This window comes from Lontra canadensis, unplaced genomic scaffold, assembly GCF_010015895.1.
Source record: "Lontra canadensis isolate GAN:19392208 unplaced genomic scaffold, GSC_riverotter_1.0 scaffold22, whole genome shotgun sequence".
Classification (NCBI taxonomy): domain Eukaryota; kingdom Metazoa; phylum Chordata; class Mammalia; order Carnivora; family Mustelidae; genus Lontra; species Lontra canadensis.
This window is the reverse complement of record NW_022631016.1, coordinates 7,831,407-7,855,789: the sequence shown is the minus strand read 5'-3', so window position 1 is coordinate 7,855,789 and position 24,383 is coordinate 7,831,407. Positions and strand designations below refer to the sequence as shown.

At 39.8% G+C, this 24,383-nt stretch overlaps 1 protein-coding gene across 4 annotated transcripts in view; it reads right to left on the bottom strand.

Annotated features, from left to right (window-relative positions):
- MARCHF6 (membrane associated ring-CH-type finger 6) overlaps positions 1-24,383 on the bottom strand; it is a 77,146-nt gene that overhangs the window by 49,392 nt on the left and 3,371 nt on the right. Inside the window, exons 1-4 of one of the 4 annotated variants that reach the window (XM_032861871.1) lie at positions 7,662-7,751; positions 5,961-6,057; positions 5,124-5,197; positions 1,034-1,177 (exon numbers count right to left, since the gene is read on the bottom strand). In XM_032861871.1, coding sequence (XP_032717762.1) covers positions 1,034-1,177; positions 5,124-5,197; positions 5,961-6,057; positions 7,662-7,686 — 340 coding nt within the window. In that variant the 5' untranslated portion in view covers positions 7,687-7,751. Of the gene's footprint in view, positions 1-1,033; positions 1,178-5,123; positions 5,198-5,960; positions 6,058-7,661; positions 7,752-24,383 lie in introns of those variants that run through there. The other 3 variants (XM_032861868.1, XM_032861870.1, XM_032861869.1) reach the window with 3 other exon arrangements.

Sequence of the window (24,383 nt, the reverse complement as noted above, 5' to 3'; positions counted from 1 at the left end):
CTGCTGATTTTAAGTCTGACACCAATGTGATTTTTACTTTGTAGGATAATGTGCAAGTAGAACATCTACCACTTTATTTTGTCCTGGAAAACTTAAGAATTTGTCTAGGTTTGTGAGGCGCCGTCCTTCATCATGGTGAGCTCTCTCTCTTTCAGTCAAAAAGATGCCTGTCATTTCCTCATGTCCACGATCCTTCACCTTGTGAAGGTACTTCCTAGACAGGTGCTGAAACAACTGGATGCAGCCTTCACCTCCCGGTTTTTTCCTCCTCACACTTGCAACTTCTTGTCTCTGAGTTATATCCAAGAGAAGCCCTTGCTCAATCTCCTAGTTCACTACTTCACTTTTCAACAATACCTATTCTGCTACTCAATGTATCCCCAAAGATTTTCATCTTCATAAATGATCAATTTTATTTATTTTAAAGGGACTCAAGGATATTAATTATACTTATTTAAATCTCACTTGCATTTAACTCCAAAGAATCATAGCTACATACTCTGGCACCATTTACTATCTACCCTTCTGCATATCTCTAAAAACAAAAACCCAAAAGGGATCAACTAAGGGATAGTATACCAACCTCCCAGAAAACTTCCTGTATCTTGAAAGATAAGCCTCCCAATTATTCAGAACTATTACAGATACAGGAGTTGTCTTTTAAAAGGGAGGGGAAAAAAAATCTCAAAAATAATCCAACTTCTGCAATCCTTGAAAGTTCTAATACACTTCAAAGAATAAAAATCAAGATCCTTCTAATTATAATTTGGTTTTGCTTTTTCAATTCTTTCATGAACTTTCATTATTAGCCTCTGTATACTGTTTTTCATTCCCACTTTCATTCAAGAAAATGATCTGTTTAAAACAGTTCTTAATTTAGGTGGACAATGTTTTCTAAGTGAGGCTTTCCTAATACATGAAATTGTAGCATCAAATAAATATCAAACAAAAATATGATGTAATATCACAAAATCGAATACTTATACAACTTTTTAAGTTGTATAAATCCAATCACAGAGAAATGAATACTCACATGCTGTAAGAGGAACAACTCCCAACCATGCAAAGGCCACAAGTGTATAATGAAACCAATATCGTATTGCAGTGCCAATACTTGTAACGAGTCCAGCAAATATGTCTTGGATTGGAAGCCGTGAAGGCATATCTGGAGAATAAACTAGAAGAGAAAAAAAAATACATATAATTTGAATTGACATATACATACAATACATAATATAATATAAATATAAATACATATAAAACATAATACATATAGTTGACATATTGAATCATAAACATTCAATAATAGTTTAATTCATAAATATAAAAATAGGCATGTACAGCTAGCTTAACTCTCAATCTTTCTATTTCACTTGAATATCTTTTCCTATTAAAAAAGTGAATCAGGGGGCGCCTGGGTGGCTCAGTGGGTTAAAGCCTCTGCCTTCGGCTCAGGTCATGGTCCCAGGGTCCTGGGATCGAGCCCTATATCAGGCTCTCTGCTCAGCGGGGAGCCTGCTTCCTCCTCTCTCTCTGCCTGCCACTCTGCCTACTTGTGATCTCTGTCAAAAAAATAAAATCTTAAAAAAAAAAAAAAAAAAAGGGAATCAGGGGTGCCTGGGTGGCTCAGTGGGTTAAAGCCTCTGCCTTCGGCTCAGGTTATGATCTCAGGGTCCTGGGATCGGGCCCCACATCAGGCTCCCTGCTCAGCAGGGAGCCTGCTTCCCCCTCTCTCTCTGCCTACCTCTCTGCTTACTTGTAATCTATCCCTCTATCTCTCTCTCTCTGTGTCAAATAAATAAATAAATAAATCTTTTTAGAAATTTAAAGAAAAAAGTGAATAAAATACTTAAACAATGCCACATTTACCCAAAAGTCATCTGAAAGCAAATCACACGTGAAATGTAGAAACCAACAAAAAAGGCCTCTGTGCAGGAAAAAAGGTTCAAGGACAGTTCACAACCCTCAGTCATCGTCATGAACTTCATGCAAAGCTAACATATACATATTTTAGCATTTAAACAATGCAATTATCTGGCTTCCCAAATTATAAAGTATCAGATTAAAGCCAACAGGAGCAAAAGGTAAAGCTGTTGACATGTTACCAAGAAAGAACCCTCCTTAGTAAAGACCACAGTAAGATATCACCATATACGGGCCAATTGGCTAGTATCAAAAAGTTAATAGGGGTGCTTGGGTGACTCAGGGGTTAAACGTCTGCTTTCAACTCAGGTCGTGATTCCAGGGCCCTGGGTTCTAGCCCCACATTGGGCTCCCTGCTCAGTGGGAAGCCTGCTTCTCCCTCTCCTACTACCCCTGCCTGTGTTCCCTCTTTTGCTGTGTCTCTCTCTGCCAAATAAATAAAATCTTTTAATTTAAAAAAAAAAAGAAAGAAATAGTAAGTGTTGGCAAGGAGGTAGAGAAAAAGGAACCTTGTGCACTGTTAGTTGTGAGAATGTAAACAGGTGCAGCCACTGTGGAAAGGAGTATGGAGGTTCCTCAAAAAGTTAAAAATACATAGTATCATACAATCCAGTAATTCCACTTCTGGGTATTTACCCAAGGAAAACAAAAACACTAACTCAAAAAGACATATGCACTATGTTTATTGCAGCATTACTTATAACAGCCAAGGTATGGAAGCAATCCAAGCATCCACTGATAAATGAATAAAGAAAGAATAGTGTGTATATATACACACAATGGAATATTGCTCAGCCATGAAAAATATTAAGACTCCTGCCATTTGTGATAACGTGGATGGACCTAGCGGGTACTGTGCTAAGGAAATTAAGTCAGTAAGTGAAAGACAAAGAACATATTATTTTACTTACATATGGAATCTAAGAAACAAAAGAGAAGAACAAACAGAAAAGCAGTAACAGACATACAAATACAGAAAACAAACTGGCAGATGCAAAAGGGAAAGGGGGGGCAGGCAAAATGGGTACAAGGGAATAAGTCACAGGGATGAAAGGTAGAGCAGAGGGAAACTATACAAGGACTGTATGGTGAAAAATGGGAGCCACACCTGTGGCGAGCACAACATCAAGGACACTATGCTGTACATCTGAAACTAATGTTAACATTGTGTCTCAACTATACTTCAATTAAAAAAAAAAAAAAAAGAGTAAGTCCTCCTCCCAAATACAAGCCTTAGACCCAGCACTCAAAAAGTACAATCTGTAGCGAAGTCATTTCATGTGGAAGCAAATCATCTACTGACATTTGTTGGCCAATCATTCCCCCTCGCCCAATTTTCAAACAGTAATAAATATTCCAACCAGTAAATTCAGATCTTCCCATCTCTCTGTAAGATGTGGTTCAACACACTCAGAGAAAGGTTTTGCCATGTTTGAGAAAGACTTTCTTTTTAAATGGTTCCAATGAAAAAAACCACTGCTCTACCACAGGTCTCAGAAAGAACACATGGGAGGAACAAACACATTTCTCCAGTGAGGCCAACATAAGGAATTATGATGTGTAAAGCTTTAAAATCAATGATCTAAAACTAATGAATGAACTATTATAAAAACTATTCACAGCTGCAAACATTAAGGAATAAGCAATTTCGCAATATACCCACAAAGATCACCTATTTTAAGAGGATACTTGATACACAAGTCATTAAACCACTAAATAAAGTTTTTGAGAAAGATAAAGAGAATGGCCTATGTCAAATCCTAACTAAAATGTACCAACACAAGCTTTTATCGGTCTCAAAAAAACTCACAAAAGTATTTCCTAGGAAACGTCATGAAAATACTCAATTACTTAGAATTAGTTTGCTATAAACCTTAAGTTGTAGAGTTTTTACACCCTATAGAAAATTAAAGAATACAAAATAAATGACTTGACCTTTCTTAGATGGTAATAAAGTTCCAAAAATAAAACCATAATGACTTTAATCATTTATAATCCCTCACATAAAAACAAAGTAAAACTAAGTCAGAACATTTAGACTCAGTTAACGGAGTTAGAGCATTTATACTCAGCAGCTCAAGATACTATTTAAAAACAAAAACAAAAACACAAAAAACCTTTGGAAGAAGAGGGCAATGTACTATATTCCCAGAATGAAAAGTATACTTCAAATTCTTGACAAGCTGCCAGTTTAGTCCTCTACTTAAGATGAATAACATTAAATATCAAGCAGTAGGCACGGGAATCAAAAAATATAACTGGAATTTTAAAGACCTACAAAGTATGTGCCATTGGCTTACAAAAATATTAAGCTTAGAAAGTCTCATTTTTAAAAAGTGAATTAAGGGGGCATCCGCCTGGCTCAATAAGTAGAACATGTGACTCCTGAACCTTCTCTTTATTATTATTTTCCAACCTACACAATTTTAACTCAAAAGATAACCCAAGTTTGAACAGTGAGGAGATATTTGATAAAAATCAAGGCATCGTTACTAATTTTTCTGAGTAAATGGTGGTATCATAGTTGCTGTTTTTAAAAAGAATCCTTACTGACTGAGATACATACTAAACTATGTACAGATGAAATTATAAATGATGGCATTTGCTTTAAAATGGATAGAGAGGTGGGGAACAAGAACATAGGTAAGGAATACCATGTAAAGGCAATGAGCTAAAAAGGAGTCAAACTAAAAGATATGAACATGGGGGCTCATTACACCTTTTTTATACATTTGATCTTGCTCATAATAAAAAATTTAAAAAGAGGGGCACCTGGGTGGCTCAGTCCATCAAGCGTCCAACTCTTCATTTTGGCTTAGGTCATGATCTCAGGATCCTGAGATCAAATCGTGAGTGGGGCTTGTGCTGAGCATGGAGTCTGCTTAAGATTCTCCCTCTCCCATTGCCCCTTCCTCCCCCACTAGTGGCACACATGCTCTCTCTCAAAAAAATAAAATAAAATAAAAAAATAAATAAAATAAAAAAGAAATATTCTACAAATTAAATCACTTTCTCACATACATATGTGTCTGTGTATTAAAAACTGACATGTAGTTTTTAAAAAATATTTTCCAAATGTTACAGCAATACTTTGTTATGATCAATGACAAAGTTAAAAATAGTTACTTTAAAACTGCTTAAAAACCTTTTTGCACCCAGTTATAACCCAAAAATGCATTGTAAACTTCTAAAGAACTTACTTGGTGTGAAAGCAAATCTGTGCTTGCATAATTCACAGTATTCTTTTCGACTGTGTTTCAGCCACTGAACTAAGCTGCAATCACAAACATATTCATAAGTATAGTGTTACAATGAAGATATTTTAAGGTTTCACTGAAAAGCAATGTTCTATTAAAACTTAAGGTTTACAGAGCTTTTACAATTTCAACAGTTTCGTATTTATAATATTCTTTTTTACTTTTTATAACTCAATGCCTTCTGAAAGTACAGAACTGTAACAGATATGTTTCTACTATTTAAAAAGTTCTATTAACTAAATTGTATGTCCTCAAGGCTAATCTCAACTATGAAAGAATCCCCGAGTTCTCACACTGGGCTGATGACACTGCTACCATGGGTAGCTCGGTCTGAATCCTGTTGGCTGTGTACCCAGAACAAGTTACTTAATGCTTGTTTTCTTATCTGCATAATAATAAAAACATCCCACCTCATGGTTCTAAGGATTAAATGATTTAAGATCTATAAAAGCATGAGCACCACCTGGCACAAAGCATTATACAAACGTAAGGTATTGTCATGTCAAGCAGAATCAGAAAACTTTTAACACTTCCAATGAACAAAATAAGCTCTCCAGGGTAGAAACGAACAAACTGGTACTCAAATGCACCTGGAAAACAGTAACACCAAAATGACAGGGAATGGTAAGAAGGAATATGGGTAATTTCCAAATTTTCACAAGAGAAATTAAAAAAAAAAAAAAAAAACTACTATAGAAAAAGTTCATTGAAACAATCCCCTTACTATATAAATGACAAAACCAAAGCTCAGACATAAAATTTTCTAAAAGGATGACTCACCATTCTTGATGGATAAACTTAATACTGCCAGTACATACACAAGGATGATAAAGAGGTTTCTCAGGTGTTCCTTCTGACCGACACACTCTACATATGTCTGTGAATGAGAAAGATAAATTGATTAAACTTAAAAAAAAAAAAAACCCAAAACAAAAATAATGTGTTAAAGAAAGAATCCATCAGCAGCAGAGAAATGAAAGGGTTATGATAATAAGCAAGTATATTCCAAAACTAGGGGCGCCTGGCTGGCTCAGCAGGTTAAGCCTCTGCCTTCAGCTCAGGTCATGATCTCAGCATCCTAGGATCGAGCCCTGCATCGGGCTCTCTGCTCACCGGGAGCCTGCTTCCCCCTCTTTCTCTGCCTGCCTCTTGCCTACTTGTGATCTCTCTCTCTCTCTGTCAAATAAATAAATAGCATCTTTCAAAAATAGATATATATTCCAAGACCAAAAAATTTCCTAGTATATAAAAAGGCCAGTTGTTCCTTTCAGTGAGAACTGTACTCATTAACTGTACTCTTCCATAACTAATGCTAAATAGAAAAACACAAAATCAAGTCACCACTCGTATCCTAATAGTTTTAAACTCCAATCCTAACAATTTAAAATCCTAAGTCCAGTCCTCACAGTTTAAACTCCACAAAACACAACCAAGGACTTAATGGCAGTGGGCAGCACTGGAGACACCCCTGTAGCCTCCCCTCACTCCACCAGAGATACAAAGACACACACTAATAGGGTGAGTTCTGCACCCCAAAACTACAAAGGTGCCAGGTCAGAGAGAGATGAGCCAGAGGTCACCTTAAGGAGAAGCTACTGGAGCCCAGGACTACCTGGTCAGAGGCCAGAGGCAAGAGCGCACCCTACACTCTGCCCCACATGGTTCTGAGCACATCTGCCCATCTTGCCTGGGGTGACCCATGATATGTTGAGGAAAAACTAAAATGCCAAGAACCATCCCACTCACAGGTTCCGTAATGCTCCCTCTGCAGGACAACCTATGGAAACTGGTCACAACTTTTATTTAGACCTTCTTCTCTGTGATCTGCAGTGCTAAGTGCCCACCCCAAGTGGGCAACGTGAGGGGCAACAAGCAGTGTATTAGAGACAGGGACTTAAGGAAAACTTCTGATCTACTCTCTCAAGGGAGCTCCTCGTTCGTGGGGAATAACTGCAACCCAAGCCCACTGTTAATGGGTTTAACCAGCCCCCGGCACCCGGTGGGACTGGGGTGCACATACACCGAGCAGTGTGGCACTCGGCCCCCAATGTTAAAAAGCAGTGTGTTCCTCAACCTAGGAAGGCTGAGCACCACTTATCAAAGTTGAGGGATAATGACTACTCGGGCTGCCTAACTGGTGAGCGCACTCATCCCAAGAGTTATCCATAAGCCAGGCGAATCACTGCCGACATGGAGAAGCCACACACCAGCACCCACAGAAGAGCTTTTGCTGTGCCGGTTCTCCCTACACGAGAGCCAGGAAGGGTTGTCCAGGTTGAGTCAAATCAAGCACACTCCAGGGCTGTGTCTCTCAGTGAGCTTTAGAACCTTACCCCCCCACCCCTACTACCGCCAGCCGAGGAGCCGGCCTCCTGGAAGCAACCTGTGGGTCATGAGAACAATGCTGGCGTCCGCCTCATTTACGGTCAGAACTACACAGGATACATGGGATCCAAGCCTCTTCCAACCGCCCACTTTCACCTTCGTCCTTGATTAATGAAAACATCTTTGGCAAAAGCTTTCACTCTGGTCCGTCTTGCACCAGTCTAAGACTCTGGGCTCTAGCAACACAGTATGAATGTCCCAACGATCCTGCCTAAGCAGCCTCTGCAAAGTTCTGACACAAATAAAACAGAACCACACTGGAATTCCATGATTCTCAGGGCCGTATCCTGGCAGCTTGAGTCTGCTTTGAACACTCGAATTTTCTCCAAGTGTACACTTCAGCCTAGGGAAACTGGACTAAGAGCCAGGAGCTCACCCAAGGGGGCGGGTAAGACCTGGAAGGACCATCCCCTGTGGTGGATCTGCCGCTGCCCGCACGGGAGATCCAGCGTCAAGCTAGCATTTTAACGGCGCCGGGTTCAATACCGGCCCTGGAGCGGAGATGACCACAGCGGCCAGCAACCAGGCTTGCCCTGCACGGATCCTCCTTAAAGCACTCAAAATGCACTCATTCAACAAGAGTCCGGTGTCATTTTTCATCACTGCTCTCCCAGGTCTGAAGTGGGTAATCTGCACATTGCTGCCTTTCTTGGATGGGGAAGTTGATCATCGAGCTCCCTTTATGGTACCGAACCTGGATTTCCAGTCGCCATGGCTGCCACTGTAGACACTACGACTTCCACCTAAAACAGCTGACAGGCCCATGGAACATGCAACTGATCCTGGTTATCCAGACTCACCGGAGCTGCCGGTGCCTGGGGCATCCATTAGTTCCACAATTACCATAGTTACCCAGGTAGGAGCAGAACAAGCACTTAAAGCCATCTGGAACATGACCATACCGGCCCAAGGGCCAGGATGCCTACAGATTAACTTTAAAAGACAGGCAGGTGCTAGTGAGGGGTTATCCAGGTAGGGTGGTTTGGGGGCAAATATGGGTGAGCCAGTGCAGACATAGGGTGAAGCAGTCCCACACTGTCCTGTCTCCGCAGCCAGTGCTCAGGCGGTTGCAGAAGTAGGGCACAGCAGCGAAACTCTGGCAAGGTGTGTCCTGCATTGGGACACAGTGTAGAGGAAAGCAGCAGAGACAATGCTGCGCTCACACAAATGCGGGTTGCTATGCTGCCCTCCAGAAACAAGGTGACTGACTGGGCAAGGACTCTCCTTGTTAGCACACAGCTGCCAACAAGATGCAGGGACAATGGAGAAGATCCACGAGTGCAAACGGCTGATGCCAGTAGCTCATCCTGTGAGGGGCCCCGCCTCACAAGGGTGGCCCAGCCCCAGGTGGCACAGGAGAGCTATGGGGAGGCCCACGCATTGGCCAGACTGGGGTGGGGGGCTGCAGAAGGCACAGTGCGGGGGTTGGGGGGGGAGACGGGGGAACACATGTGCACAAGACAGTGATCTCCAGAAGACCACATTCAACGACAAACCAACAAACACAAAACTCAGCAAGCACAACAATCTACATTGACTGCAGGGCTCTGCTTAACACAGTACAGAGTACTGGACCCACCCACCTCTATAAAGCTAAAACCATTTTCAACGTAACCCTAAGGCTTTGCCTTTTATCCTCATTGTCTTGCCAGGGTACAGTGGAGTTTTCCACATGCTACCTAACACAACTGACTGAATGCAGCCAAGATGAAAAAAAAATCCACCAGCCTCCCATTAAATCTAACATTTAGATTTGCAAATATAAAACAAATCCACTCTTCTCACCAATATTTTAGGTCTGAAGTATATAGTTATTTCTTTAAAAAAAAAAAGATATTAACATATAACAGGTGTGTTAAGTGAATTAGTATTTCCAAATTTTGTTTCATTTTCTAATGGCAAATGAAGGCTCTTACGATATGTCGATATGTTTTTAAGAGTGTAAAGGGATCCTGAGGCCAAAAACTTCAAGAATGTTTTTTGTGTGTGTGCTTGTGAAACTTTTGGAAAAAATCAGAATAACTATGGTTCTCTCAAAATACACAAATAGACAAAATTTTCATTATTTTGTAAGGAGTTTAACAAGCCTCCACTGATTCTTAAAAAAAAAAAAAAAAGGGGAAGAGAACATTAGACATCTCAACTGCCTCATTTTAGAACCATGGAGATTTTTTACATAATTACAAAACAAAATTATAACAAAATGGAAAATAAGCAACCCCTAAACCAAAAACAAATTACAACAAATGAACCATACGTGTGTGTGTGTGTGTGTGTGTATATATATATATAATAAATATATCTCAAGTTTAACCACAGAAAAGAATTACTTTTGAAACTTTAAAACAGTAATATGATCACATATGCCTAGCAGGCTATATTCTAAGACAGAAGAAACTGCAATTAAACCTTAAACAGAATTCAGTAATCATGGTGTGAAGAGCAATAATATTGGTAATAATTTTAACACTTGGAAGGATACACCCAGTAAGTAGTATGATGCTGGTATTATGGTTGTGTGTATATTTTTTAAGTGATCTCTTAGGATATTTTCAGGTGAAAAGATTTAATACCTGGAATGTGCTTTAAAATGATGCAGGAGAAGTGTGGAGATGGGAAAGGAAAAGGGTTGAGCTGCAAGAATTATCAGCCATATGCTTTATCTGTTGAATAAAATGCTGGTTATTAGAGGTTATTGCATTAGTCTATTTTGTTTTAAATTTTACATGATGGGGCACCTAGCTGGCTCAGCTAGTAGAGCATGCAACTCTTGGGTCTCAGGGTTATGAGTTTGAGCCTCACAATGGGTGTAGAGATTACGTAAAAATAAAATACTTAAAATGGAGAAATATTCCATGCTCACGGACTGGAAGAACAAATACTGTTAAAATGTCTATGCTACCCAAAGCAACCTACACGTTCAATGCAATCGCTATCAAAATATCACCAACGTTTTTCACAGAGCTGGAACAAACAATAAAATTTGTATGGAACCACAAAAGACCCCAAATAGCCAAAGCAATCCTGAAAAACAAAACCAAAGCTGAAGGCATCACAGTTCTGGACTTCAGGCTGTATTACAAAGCTGTACATCAAAAGACTGTGGTACTGGCACAAAAACAGACACACGGATCAATGGAAGAGAACAGAAAACCCAGAAAAAGACCCTCAACTCTATGGTCCACCAATCTTTGACAAAGCAGGAAATACCCAACAGAAGAAAGTCTCTTCAAGAAATGGTGTTGGAAGGGCACCTGGGTGGCACAGTCAGTTAAGCGTCTGCCTTCCGCTCACGTCATGATCCCAGGGTCCTGGGATCGAGCCCCACATCAGGCTCCCTGCTTGCCAGGAAGCCTGCTTTTCCCTCTCCCACTGTCTGCTGTGTTCCCTCTCTCTCGCTGTGTTTCTCCCTGTCAAATAAATAAATAAAATCTTAAAAAAAAAAAGAGAGAGAGAGAGAGAGAGATGGTGGTGGGAAAACTGGACAGTCACATGCAAAAGAATGAAACTGGACCATTTTTTTTCTTAAGCCATACAGAAAAATAAACTTGAAATGGATGAAAGACCTAAGTGTGAGACAGGAATTCATCAAAATCCAGCAAACTCTTTGACCTCAGCCACAGCAACTTCTTGCTAGACATGTCTCCAAAAGCAAGGGACACAAAAGCAAAAATGAACTATGGGGACTTCATCAAGATAAAAAGGCTTTGCACAGCAAAGAAAACAGTCAACAAAACTAAAAGACAATCTATCAAATAAAAGAAGATATTTGCAAATGCCTTATTAGATGAAGGGCTGGTATCCAAAACCTACAAAGAAAACTTGTCAAATTTAACACCCAAAAAATAAAAAATCCAGGCAAGAAATGGACAGAAGACATGAGCAGACATTTCTCCAAAGAAGACATAAAAATAACCAACAGACATGAAAAAATGATCATCATCACTAGATATCAGGGAAATACAAATTAAGACCACAATGAGGTATCATGTCACACCAGTCAGAATGGCAAAAATTAACAACTCAGGACACAACAAATGTTGGCAAGGATGTGGAGAAAGGGGAACCCTCTTACACTACTGGTGGGAATGCAAACTGGTGACAGCCACTTTGGAAAACAGTATGGAGGTTCCTCAAAAAGTTAAAAATAGAGCTACCCTATGACACAGCAATTGCACTACTGGGTATTTATCCAAAGGATACAAACATAGTGATTTGAAGGGGCATTTGCACTGAAAAGTTTATAGCAACAATGTCCACAAAAGCCAAAATACAGAAACAGCCCAGATGTCCACTGGCAGATGAATGGACAAAGAAGATGTGGTGTATATGCATGACGGAAAATTACTCCGCCATCAAAAAGAATGAAATCTTGCCATTTGCAACGACATGGATGGAACCAGAAGGTATTATGCTAAGCAAAATACGTCAGTCAGAGAAAGACAAATACCATAAGATTTCATTCATGTGGAATTTAAGAAATAGAACAGTTGAACACAGGGGAAGGGAAGGAAAAGATAAAATGAAATCAGAGAGGGAGACAGACTATTAGAGACTCTTAACTACAGGGATCAAACTAAGGGTTACTGGAAGGGAAGTGAGTGGGGCAATGGGGTAACTGGGTGATGGGCATTAAGGAGGGCACTTGATGTAAGGAGCAGTGGGTGTAATATGCAACTGATGAATCACGAAATTCTACCTCTGAAAATCAGTCAAATCAAATCTCTAGGGGCGCCTTGGTGACTAATTAGGTTAATCATCCAACTCTTGATTTCAGCTCAGGTCATGATGTCAGGGTCATGAGATCAAGCCCTGCATCCAGTTCCGCACTGAGCATGGAACCTGTTTAAAATTGTCTCTCCCCCTCTTCCTCTCCATCTGCCCTACTTCCCGGCTCACACGTGCGTGCTCTCTTTCTCTAAATATGTAAATAAATAAGATCTTAAAAGTAAAATTTTACATAATAAAACTTTTTAAAAATAAGCAATGGTTAACCATGCACTTTACAAATATCACAGTTGAACTTTCATTGTACTGACACTACCAAGTCCAATTTTATCAATGAAGTTCTTCAACAAGAAGGCTTATTAGCATGTGGGGTTTCTTTATTTAATTTAATTTAATTTGACAGAGAGAGACAGTGAGAGAGGGAATACAAGCAGGGGGAGTGGGAGATGGAGAGCAGGCTTCCCGCTGAGCAAGAAGCCTGATGTGGGGCTCAATTACAGGACCCGGGGATCATAACCTGAGCCGAAGGCAAACACTTAGCTACTGAGCCACCCAAGGGCCCAGCATGTGATGTGTTTCATATGTGCACACTTGTACACACACACAAACCTGAAAACTCATGTTAGATTTTATTTCACTAATCACAATTTTAAAAATGTGATAAAGCTTTCATTGGCTACATCTTCATTAGGGGAAAGCAGAGTAAGATTTAAATAATAGGTCTCAACATTCCTAAAAGCCTCATTTTGTGCAACCAACAGCCCAATTCTAATTTAAATCATTTAATCTAAATGCCTTTACCCCACTGATCCACCCAGGTGCCCCTAATCCAAATGCCTTTAATCTAAACCATTTAATCTAAATGACTTTATTTATTTATTTATTTATTTATTTAAAGATTTTATTTATTTATGAGAGAGAGAGAGAGAGCGAGCACAGGCAGACAGAACGGCAGGCAAAGGCAGAGGGAGAAGCAGACTCCCTGAAGAGCAAGGAGCCCGATGTGGGACTCCATCCCAGGACGCTGGGATCATGACCTGAGCTGAAGGCAGCTGCTTAACCAACTGAGCCACCCAGGCGTCCCAATCTAAATGACTTTAAAACGAAATTTGGTCCAAAAAATATCATTAATCTCTTTTGCAGTACTGACCCTGTTTTTTCCCACATCACGAAGATCTGAGTGTTGTTCAAAAGCACCTCAAATATAAGTATCACCCTAAATGGAAAGGTGAAGATAGATTGTTGATATAAACAAACTAGAATGCCAATAAGCCCTAGCTATAAAATACTTGTTAAGGCAAACATTTGGCTGTTTAGCAGGCCCCAACCCCAGCTTAGACTGCGCCAGGGGCAGAGTCATACCTTATTAGGAAACTGGAACCTGGGAAAAGTGGCCAAAGTAAAAGACTGCACCTGCTCTCACTCTATATCCTCAACTAAATTTCCTGAGCTAGTCTCTCTGTGGATTAGGAAGGAATGGAAGCTTCTTCCCTGCCAATCCATGTTCCATTGGAAAAATCTAGTGGCTGCTAGGGTCTGGGGGTGGGAGTGATCACAAAAGGGAAGAGGAATATTTGAGAGGTGGATGAACTAGTCCACCTCTTGAATGTGCTGGCTACATGACTGTATGCATTTGTCAAAAACTCATGGACACTACCATCGACAGATGGATAAAGGATATATATACATATATATGTGATGTGTGTATATATAAAAATATTTTTATGTAAAAATATAAGACGTGTGTGTGTAAGACACACATATACAATGGAGTATTATTCAGCCATAAAAAAGAATGAAATCTTGCCATTTGCAACCACATGGACAGAGCTACAGGGTATAATGCTAAACAAAATAAGTCAACCAGAGAAAGACAAATATTGTAGGATTTCACTCATATGTGAATTTAAGAAACAAAAGAAATGAATAAAGGGGAAAAAAAGAGAGAAACCAAAAAACAGACTCTTAACTACAGGAGAACAAACAGATGGTTACCAGAGGGGAGGTGGGCAGGGGAACGGGTGAAATAGGTGAAGGGGATTAAAAGTCCACTTCCCCTGATGAGCACTGAGTAATAATATATGGAACTGCTGAATCATTATATTGTGCATCTGAAACTAATGTAACACTGTATGTTAACTGCACTGGAATTAAAATAAAAAATCAAACTATCCCAGACCAAAACAACAACAAAAACCTCAGGAACATTAAATAAGGTAAGTTTTACTATATTTACATTACAGTTTAATTTTTAAAACACTTCTAAAGACTGTCTAAATAGACATATAAGAACAAATGAGAAAGGATAATGACATGAAAAGCAACTATTGTTCTCCTCACTAATGAAGTTGTACACTGAAATATATCCCAATAAGCACATTAATTTCATCCAGCCAGATAAGAATTAATGCTGTTAGGGACTGCGGAGGAAATCATTAGCACTGGACATCAAGTATTTCTGGCATTCCATTTTCTGGATTAAGAGCAGGACTGCACTTCCCTGACACTTTGGAAATTAGATACGGACAGGCAACTTGCTTCAGTCAATGAAATACAAGCTACGGTAACCTATATCACTCCTGGGTAGAAAACTCTGGGAGCCAGTGAACACATCACACTACATTTTCCTGCCTCAATGACTGTGGAAGAAAACATACCCTAAGATGGAGCCTCCACCAATCTAGGTCGGTAAGTGACTACAGTTAGCAGCATCTCCCCCTAGCCTGCAGTAGACATAATATTCGGTGAGAAAGGAACCTTTTGTTGCTTTAAGCTGCTGAGGTTTGGGGTCGGTTTGTAACAAAGACATAAATTAGCCTGTAGTGTTTCATAAAGGGTCTCCAGCTTGGGGGTGGGCAGGGGGGACTAAAACAAGCACAACTACTACCAACACAGAAAGTCAATGAGAGAATAAACCTATTTTGTATATGAAGACCAATCCCGCCACCCAAAACCTCAACAGAGTAACACCACCAAGGTTATAAAAGAAGACTATCTACAAAAGGCGCAGTCTGAGGCCCTTTACTAAAACCGAAATAATGAAGTTTTGAGGTAGGATAAGGTTCCTGCTAGATTTACATGCAGTAAAATTACAAATCTCTCTCAGGTCAAAATAAAAGCACTGCACTTGTTATTAATGCAAATCAACTTAGAAACAGTAAAGCAACTCTTCCCGCTTTGCTTTGCTTTTTCCCCCTCCAGTTCTCCAGGCTCCTCCTGCTTTTCGAAAGCAAATTTCTTCTGTTTAATCCTGTGGGAACTTTTGTTGCTTTATTTGAATACCTAATATCTTCGCAAGGCATACCTTTTGTAAGTTCCTAGCACAGTGCCTAAAGCTCAATAAATATAAAGGTTTTTTTGTTCGTTTGTATGTTTTAATGAAAAATCTCAAATCCTTAGTGACTGAGTATGGAGACTGCCCGGGAAATGAGAGGGAGGAGAAAAGAACAATCAGTAAGAGTAGGTTCTCAAGTTGGAACCAGCTGTTGGAAGTCCACACCCACGCTAGTTTGGCTCATGCTATCAGTTTTTCTAGCCAACAATTCAGCTCACCAAATATGTCCTAAGTACCAACTATGAAAAAAAGAAGAAAAAAAACCTAAAAACTTTAGGTATATGTCATAATTTTTAGGTCATTATCTAACCTGGAAGTTTTTCCACATTAGATTTCAAAGTGTATGCAAATTCCTTCTCGTAATTATCCTTCCGGTAATAATTCAATAAACAAAGGACTTGTTAAATTATTAGCAGTAGACTTTATTTTTCAGAACAATTTTATATTTACAGAAAATGTGAAAAGATAGTGCAGTGTTCCCATATACACAGTGCCCAGTACCCCCTATTATTAACATCCACATTAGCATGGTATTTTTGTTAAACTTAATGAGCCAATGTTCACGTATCATTAACTAAAATCCAGTTGATTCAGATTTCCTTAGTCTTCACCTAATGTCCTTTTTTTGTTGTTTCAAAATCCACCTGACATTTAGTTGTCATGTCTTCCTAGTTTGACTAAGACAGTTTCTCTTGGCTCTGGCAGTTTTTCAGGCTTTCCTTGTTTTTGATGACTTTGGTCATTTTAAGGAGTACTGGTCGGGCACCTTGTAAGATGCCCCCTAACAGAACTGGTCTTATGTTTCGCTCATGACTAGAACAGGGCTATGGCTTTGAGGGAAGTAAAGGACAGAGGCAAAGTGCCATTTTCATCACATCATATCAAGCGTAAACCATTACCATGAATCATGACGGCTACTGCTGGCTTTGATTCATTTGGCTGAAGTCACAAGGGTTTCTAGTATCTGATTACCAACAAAAGTTTTTTTTTTTTATAATTTTTTTTTAAAGATTTTATTTATTTATTTGACAGACAGAGATCACAAGTAGGCAGAGAGGCAGGCAGAGAGAGAGAGGGGTGGAAGCAGGCTCCCTGCTGAGCAGAGAGCCTGATGCGGGGCTCGATCCCAGGACGCTGGGATCATGACCTGAGCTGAAGGCAGAGGCTTTTACCCACTGAGCCACCCAGGCGCCCCACCAACAAAAGTTTTTACAGTTAGTAGCTGATCACATTTACTGATCAGTATTTACTTACTGATCACAGTAAGTAAATATTAAGAATCTATGATTGAAAACTATTACTCAAAATGTCTGTAAATAACCTACATATCCCAAACCAGGCGAGTGGGGATCTAAATTGTGGTACACTGACTACACAGAACATGAAAAAAATCCATGCTAAATAAGCAAAGCAAAAATAAAGAATGAACAGAATACACACTGTACTTCCTACTAGGTAAAAACATCAAAACAGCCTAAAAGAGAAAATACGAAAAAAACAGCCATTATAATTGGTCAGATGAGAACATGGGTGATTTTCTTGCCTTCTCTCCCCAAGCTTCTAGTGCTTCATCGCTATTTTCACAACTACAAGAAAATACTACCTATTAAAAAATATGCATGTGCTAATTAGGCCTTGCAAACATAAAGTCCCAAATCTACATGTATCCCAAAGTTTAGTTATTTTCTTCTCTCTCCAGATTACTGGTAATTACAAACTTAACATTCACCTGTACTGTTGCTCCTAGAAGCCTGAAACCTACATTTTTTTGGCCTCTTTGCTGACTAGGCGTGAGTTGCACTGAATCAAAGGGAGTACTTTTGTGGGAAAAGGTAAAGCCATTTTCTATTTCTGGCTCTAAAAACAGCAGTGGCAGCTAACTGCAAATGCTTTGAACTCCTGCAGTAGTTACAGAGATCCTGGTGGTGATTCTTTTTTTCAAGTTTTATTTATTTAGTAATTTCTACACCCAACGTGGGGTTTGAACTAACATACCTGAGATCAAGAGTCACATGCTCTTCCAACTGAGCCAGCCAGGCGCCTCCTGTGGTGACTCGGCCAGGAGCAGTGGGCATCCCTGAGTTCTGCAGCACAGGCAGTGGCTCCCAACAGTTACAGGAAGAGTGTGCCAGGTATCAACTTATTTCACCTCAGTTCCAATCTCTCCTTCAGTACCTCATCAGGTACTGAACTCAAAACATTTTTTTTAAAAACAAATTTGTGAGGCACCTGGGTGGCTCAGTTGGTTAAGTGGTTGCCTTTGGCTCAGGTCACAATCCCAGGATCCTGGGATGGAGCCCTGCATCGGGATCCCTGCTCATGAAGAGCCTGCTTCTCCCTCTCCCTGCCACTCTGCCTACTTGTGCTCTCTTTATCCGTCAAATAAATAAATAAATCTTAAAAAAAAAAAAATTGTCACTAGAAGATACTGGAGGGACAACACAGGAGGAAGTGATTTTCTGGCTCCTGCTTCACTGTCAGTAGGTTTGTTATAATGACCACCTTTCACAACTACTGGTAAGAATCCAAGACACCAAGAATATAAGACACACCAGGTCTTGTACCCAACAGTGGTATCCAACTGCCCCCACATGCCCATCCACCACCTCTGACTCTCCTGCACCCTGGAGGGTTGCCTCCTGCTAGCCCAGAAACTGCAAACTAGCTCTGGACAACTCCACACTCCTCCACTCGTGTCTAAACCACAACTGTGAGGAGTTGCCCCACCTCTTCCGAGTCTGTGTCTACTTGGATACTTCCCTTCTTGCCCAGTTTCCCTTTACTGTATTGTTTACATCTCTACAGCTACCTTCTTCCCATAGTTTAGTAATTCAACTTCCTCTGCTTAACTTAACTGTGTGTCATCTATCTCTTCACTAGATCAAGACCGCAAAAAAACATACTTAAAGAAGAACCAACTGAAAGTTTTGAACTGGAAAATACAGGGAGTGTGGGATCACTCCTGGACTTGAGCTCAACACCAATGTTTGCCTCAAAAAAAAAAGTACTTTGTACAATTCTTTGGAGTTACCAGCTGAACTATTTTTTCCTCCCAAGAAACATCATGTTTGTTTTTGAAACATAATTTTTACCATGGCTAAAAAAAAACTGAAAAGAAAAACAAAAACAACAAGTTATTCAGACAGATCTGGGTATTCCGCAAACATTTTATCACAAAAGAATGAAGTGAGCCTAGGAGCCAAGGAAACCGACCATATTTGCTGCCAATAATAAAAATCAATCTTTCAAGCAAAAATTAGGATTTTAGAAAACTTATATCCACCACAATGAGCATGATTGCTTCCCCAACTGCTAAAAGGCTTTTCAAGATGAGACAGGTATTGACGTTAAGGAATGTAAGCTTTTATAATACACATGAAACCTGTCAACATTTGGAAGACCTGCATAACTCAATGACTGATTATCCACCAAAAGACAACACATGATGTTACAAAACCACGCATGACTGAAAAACAAACCAATGTATTTTTTAAAAACAGCTTCACTGGGGGAGCGCCTCGGTGGCTCAGGTCATGATTTCAGGATCCTGGGATCGAGCCCCACACAGGGTTCCCTGCTCAGCAAGGTGTCTGCTTCTCCCTCTCCTCTGTATGTTCTTCTTGATTATAGTCATCCTAGTGGGTGTGAATCATTTCACTGTGGTTTTAATGTGCATGTATGTACCTAACAACCGGTGGTGCTCAGCATTTTTTCATATGCTTATAAATCATATGTATATATTCTCTGGTGAGGTGTCCAAATCTTTGGGCCTCTTAAACTGTGTCATTCGTTTTCTTTTTAAGTTTTGGAAAATTTTTTATATAGTCCAGTAAGTCCTTTATCAGACAGACATTTTGCAAACATATTCTGTGGCCTGTCTTTATTCTACTAACAGTGTCTTTCAAAGAGCAGAACTTGTGAATTTTGATGCCATCCAATTTATCAATTTCTTCCTTTACAGATCAGGCTTTTAGTGTTTTATCTAAGAAATCGTAGCCTAACCCAAAATCACAAATGTTTTCTCCTGTATTTTCTTCTAAAAGTTTCACAGTTGGGTTTTTCATTTAGGTCTAACATCTCTCTGAGTTAATTTTGGTATATGGTGAAAGGTATGCCTCAAAGTTAATTTTTTGTCTATGAACAGCTAATTATCCCAGTACCATTTGCTGAAAAACTATGCTTTCTCCACCGAACTGCTTTTGTATCTTAATCAAAAATCAATTGTCCACATATATATGAGTCTATTTCTGAACTATTCTGACACATCAAACCAATAAATTTTAAGTTGATTTAATTTTTTTTAAAGGATTTTATTTATTTATTTGACGGACAGATCACAAGTAGGCAGAGAGGCAGGCAGAGAGAGACAGGGAAGCAGGCTCCCTGCTGAGCAGAGAGCCCGATGCTGGGCTTGATCCAAGCCCCGAGGACCTGAGATCATGACCTGAGCCAAAGGCAGAGGCTTTAACCCACTGAACCACCCAGGTGCCCCAGTTGATTTAATTTTTAAAAGGTGATGTGTACGCTTTCAGATTAATAGCACTTAAAGAAACTACCACTTTAAAAAAAAAAAAAAGAAGAAGAAAAAAGAAATGACCACTTGTCAAATTTTGCCATAGTATCAGAGGACATCAAAAATTACCTAAAAATACAACTCCCATTTTCAAATTATCTGTGTGAAGCCCAATCTTCTTCATACATTTTAACCAAAACATATCACAAGACTAACTGCAGGGGCAGAGATAGGAATCCAAATGTCTTCTAACAAGTCAGACATAAAGATTTGCAAAAAACTGAAACAATGCTACTTTTGTCCCTAAGGTTTTCGTCTTGGAAAATACGTTTATCATAAAGTTATTTTTCTTAACATGTATTGCATTTAAAGTTCTTTTCGGGCGCCTGGGTGGCTCAGTCGGTTAAGTGTCTGCTTTCAGCTCAGGTCATAAACCCACGGTCCTGGCACCGAGTCCTGCATCATGCTCCCTGCTCTGCAGGGAGTCTGCTTCTCCCTCTGCCTCTCTCTCTCTCTTTCTCTCATGAATAAATAAATCTTTAAAAAAAAAAAAAGTTCTGGGGCGCCTGGGTGGCTCAGTGGGTTAAGCGTCTACCTTCGGCTCAGGTCATGATCTCCGGGTCCTGGGATCAAGCCCAGCATTGGGCTCTCTGCTCAGCAGGGAGCCTGCTTCCCCCTCTCTCTCTGCCTGCTTGTGATCTCTCTCTGTCAAATAAATAAACAAAATATTTTAAAAATAAATAAATAAAATAAAATAAAATTTTTAAGTCCTGTTTTCATTTCTAATATACTAAAAAGATATCCTCCACATAAACAAAAGTCCTATGGGTCTTGAGTATTTAAAAGTATAAAGGAATCCCAAGAGCAATGGTCTTCAAACTGGTCCATTTAATAGAAGTGCCTCAAGGGGGCGCCTGGGTGGCTCAGTGGCTTAAAGCCTCTGCCTCCTCGGCTAGGGTCGTGGTCCCGGGGTCCTGGGTTCGAGCCCTGCATGGGGCTCTCTGCTCAGCGGGGAGTCCGCTTCCTCCTCTCTCTCTGCCTACTTGTGATCTCTGTCTGTCAAATGAATACATAAAATCTTAAAAAAAAAAAACAAAAACTTTGAAATGGCTAGGAATGGGGGAAATGAAATTCACGCAAGAAACACAGTTGACACAGGGCCTAAGTACAGAGCAAGTATTCAATATTTGATAAATAGAGAAAAAAAAAGGAATCTCCAACCAATCTTTTATCTCAGAAGTGCTATAATAGAACTTTACAGTGAAAATGCTAAATCTGATTGCATGTAAATTATACCTCACTAACCCATCATCAAAGAATACTCAACTAGGGTAGGGAAGAGAGAGAGAAAAAAGTAAGATTATAATGAACTTGTTACAAGAAATGAGCATACAGAAAATGTTTCAATGTCTTCCAAGCCTTCAAGAACTCACCATGTCTCTTATGTACTGAATTGTGTTGTTTCCACCAGCTCCACCAAAATTCACATATATACCCATATATATGTGTGTATATGTATTTTTTTTAACTTATTACAGAAAGAAAGCACTCAAGCTTAAGTGGGGGGAAGGAGCAAAGGGAGAGGCAAAAGCAGACACGCAGCTAAGCAGGGAGCCCAATGACCCCAGGCTCAATCCCAGGATCCCTGAGACCCTGGGATCATGACCTGAGCCAGAGGCAGACCCTTAACTAAGCCACCCAAACGCCCCACCAAAACTCATACATTGATGTCTTAATCCCAAGAACCTCAGAATGACTGTATTTGTAGACAAGATCTTTAAAAACATAATTAAGTTAAAGATAAGGTCATTAGGGTGGGCCCTAATTCAATATGAGGTGCCTCTGTGTAAAGAGATTAGGACACAGACATGCAGAGAGAGAAAATCATATAGAGACACAGTAAGACAAAAATCTACAACCCCAGGAGAGAAACCTCAGAAGAAACCAGCCCTGCAGACATCTTGTTCTCAAACTGCTGGCCTCAAGAACTGTGAGAAAGTAACTTTCTATTGTGGAAGCCACCCAGTCTATGCTACTTTGTTATGGCACCCATTACAAATACAATATCCAAAACCGAACTTCTCTTCCCATTCAGAGCTAATGAAACTGCAGTAGAATTCATTTTCAAATCCTCCTCCCTTTATCATCTCATCGATCACTATATTCTATTAATTCTAACCTGATGTTGTTTCTTTCTCGTTCTTTCCATTTCCATTGCCTGAACTTAAACTCCTGTAATATATCTTGCCTTGCCCAGTGTGAAAGCATTCTAAAATATAAACTGAATTAGTAAAGTTTTCCCTTGCGGTTTTACTTCCTGTTCTCTTTTTAAGAACTCTTTCCATTTTACCCGTATTACACTAAAAATAAGTGATCTTCATGTCCGTACAGGAGAGAGGTAAAGCCCAACAAAAATAAGCCTGGTCTGGAAGATAATACCCAGGAAGCCCCATATTAACCACTCATAGCATTCCAGCCTAGAAGGTATTTAGTTCAACGATGGAAGAGACAGACACCTTTTGGGATGTCTGCCCTGACCAAGAACAGAGGTAGCCATTCATGACTTTTATTCATTTTCTTTTTATTGAGATGTAACTGACATATGACATTAGTTTCAAGTATATGACACAGATTCAACATATGTATATATTGTGAAATGATCACCACAATGAGTCTAGTTAAATATATCACACATGCAATTTTTTCTTGTGGTAAGAACTTTTAAGATCTGTTCTTAGTAATTTTCAAATATATAAGATAGTATTAACTATAGTTACCATGCTGTATACTATTATCTTCAGGCCTTATAACTGTTAGTTTGTGCCATTTTTTTTTTAAGATTTTATTTATTTATTTGACAGACAGAGAGATCACAAGTAGGCAGAGAGGCAGGCAGAGAGAGGTGGGGAAGCAGGCTCCCTGCTGAGCAGAGAGCCTGATTCGGGGCTCGATTCCAGGACCCTGAGATCATGACCTGAGCCGAAGGCAGAGGCTTAACCCACTGAGCCACCCAGGCACCCCAGTCTGTGCCTTTTGACATGATTTTTATTCTTCCACTATCTTCCCCACCACCACCCAGCTACCTGGATCATGGGCAGGCACCTGACCCAACATGGGCCAATCAGATTCTAGCTACCAGAAATTTGGATTTAAGATTAAGTTGGTCCGGAAAGAGATATATTCAAGGAAACAGCCAGTAACAGAATGGCAAGACAATTAATGCCTCACCTCTGCTCAAAACCCTACCTCAGAAAAGTAAAAGTGAAGATAAGTCTTACATACGTGCTCCCCCCTTCTACACTCCCCTGGCCCCATGATCTCTCTGACCTCATATTTTACTTACTCTTTACCCAACTAACTTGCTCCATTCACACTGGTCTCCTGGTTATTACTTAAACATTCCCAGCACACTCCCATCTTAAATATTTCACACTGGCTATTGCCTCTACCTAGAATGCTCTGCCCACAGATATGTCTAACTCCCTGTCTTACTTTGCTCCTTCTCCGTGAGGCCTTCATTTACTGTCTTATTTAAACTGCAGCACCATCCTCCTATCCTGGCACTCCTAATCCCTACAGATTTACTGTTCTCCACAGCATTTATAACCTTCCAGTTATGCTATATAACTTATTTTTTGTCTTCCCTTTCTCCCCTACCAAGCCAAAAGAATGTAAACTCAAAAAAACAAAAACAAAACAAAACAAAAAAGAATGTAAACTCAACGAAATAAGGGATTTTGTCTATTCTGTTCCCTGCCTAGCCCAAAAGCATAAAATAGTGCCTGGCCTGTAACAGGTGCTCAATAAGCATTTGTCAAATAAGTGCATGTCTGCCTGGTGGTCACAAGCATGCCAAAGCAGTGAAAGGTGATCCGTGGTGAGAAGAATGAAGCAGACATGTCTGAAAGCAGAGATGAAAGACCACATGGTTCTAGAAAGATGATAACTAGCTGTCTGGTTCTGACAACTTCCCATCCCTTTAACTCATCTCTTCCGAATCTATGCCACCTGAGGTTCTACCACGGTAAACACAGAACATGATCAACTGCACGGCACTTCAACCCCGTACCTCCCCAGGACATCTCATAAAGCAGAAAGAAGTCTTCTGGTACCCCATAAAAAAATTACTGATGAGATTTTGTATTACGTTTTGCTACAGTAAGGAGAGATTTAGCAAATTTTTTTTAAAAAGTCAGGTCTGCATCAGTGGACTGAAATGAGAACACTCTACTATGCAAAATGT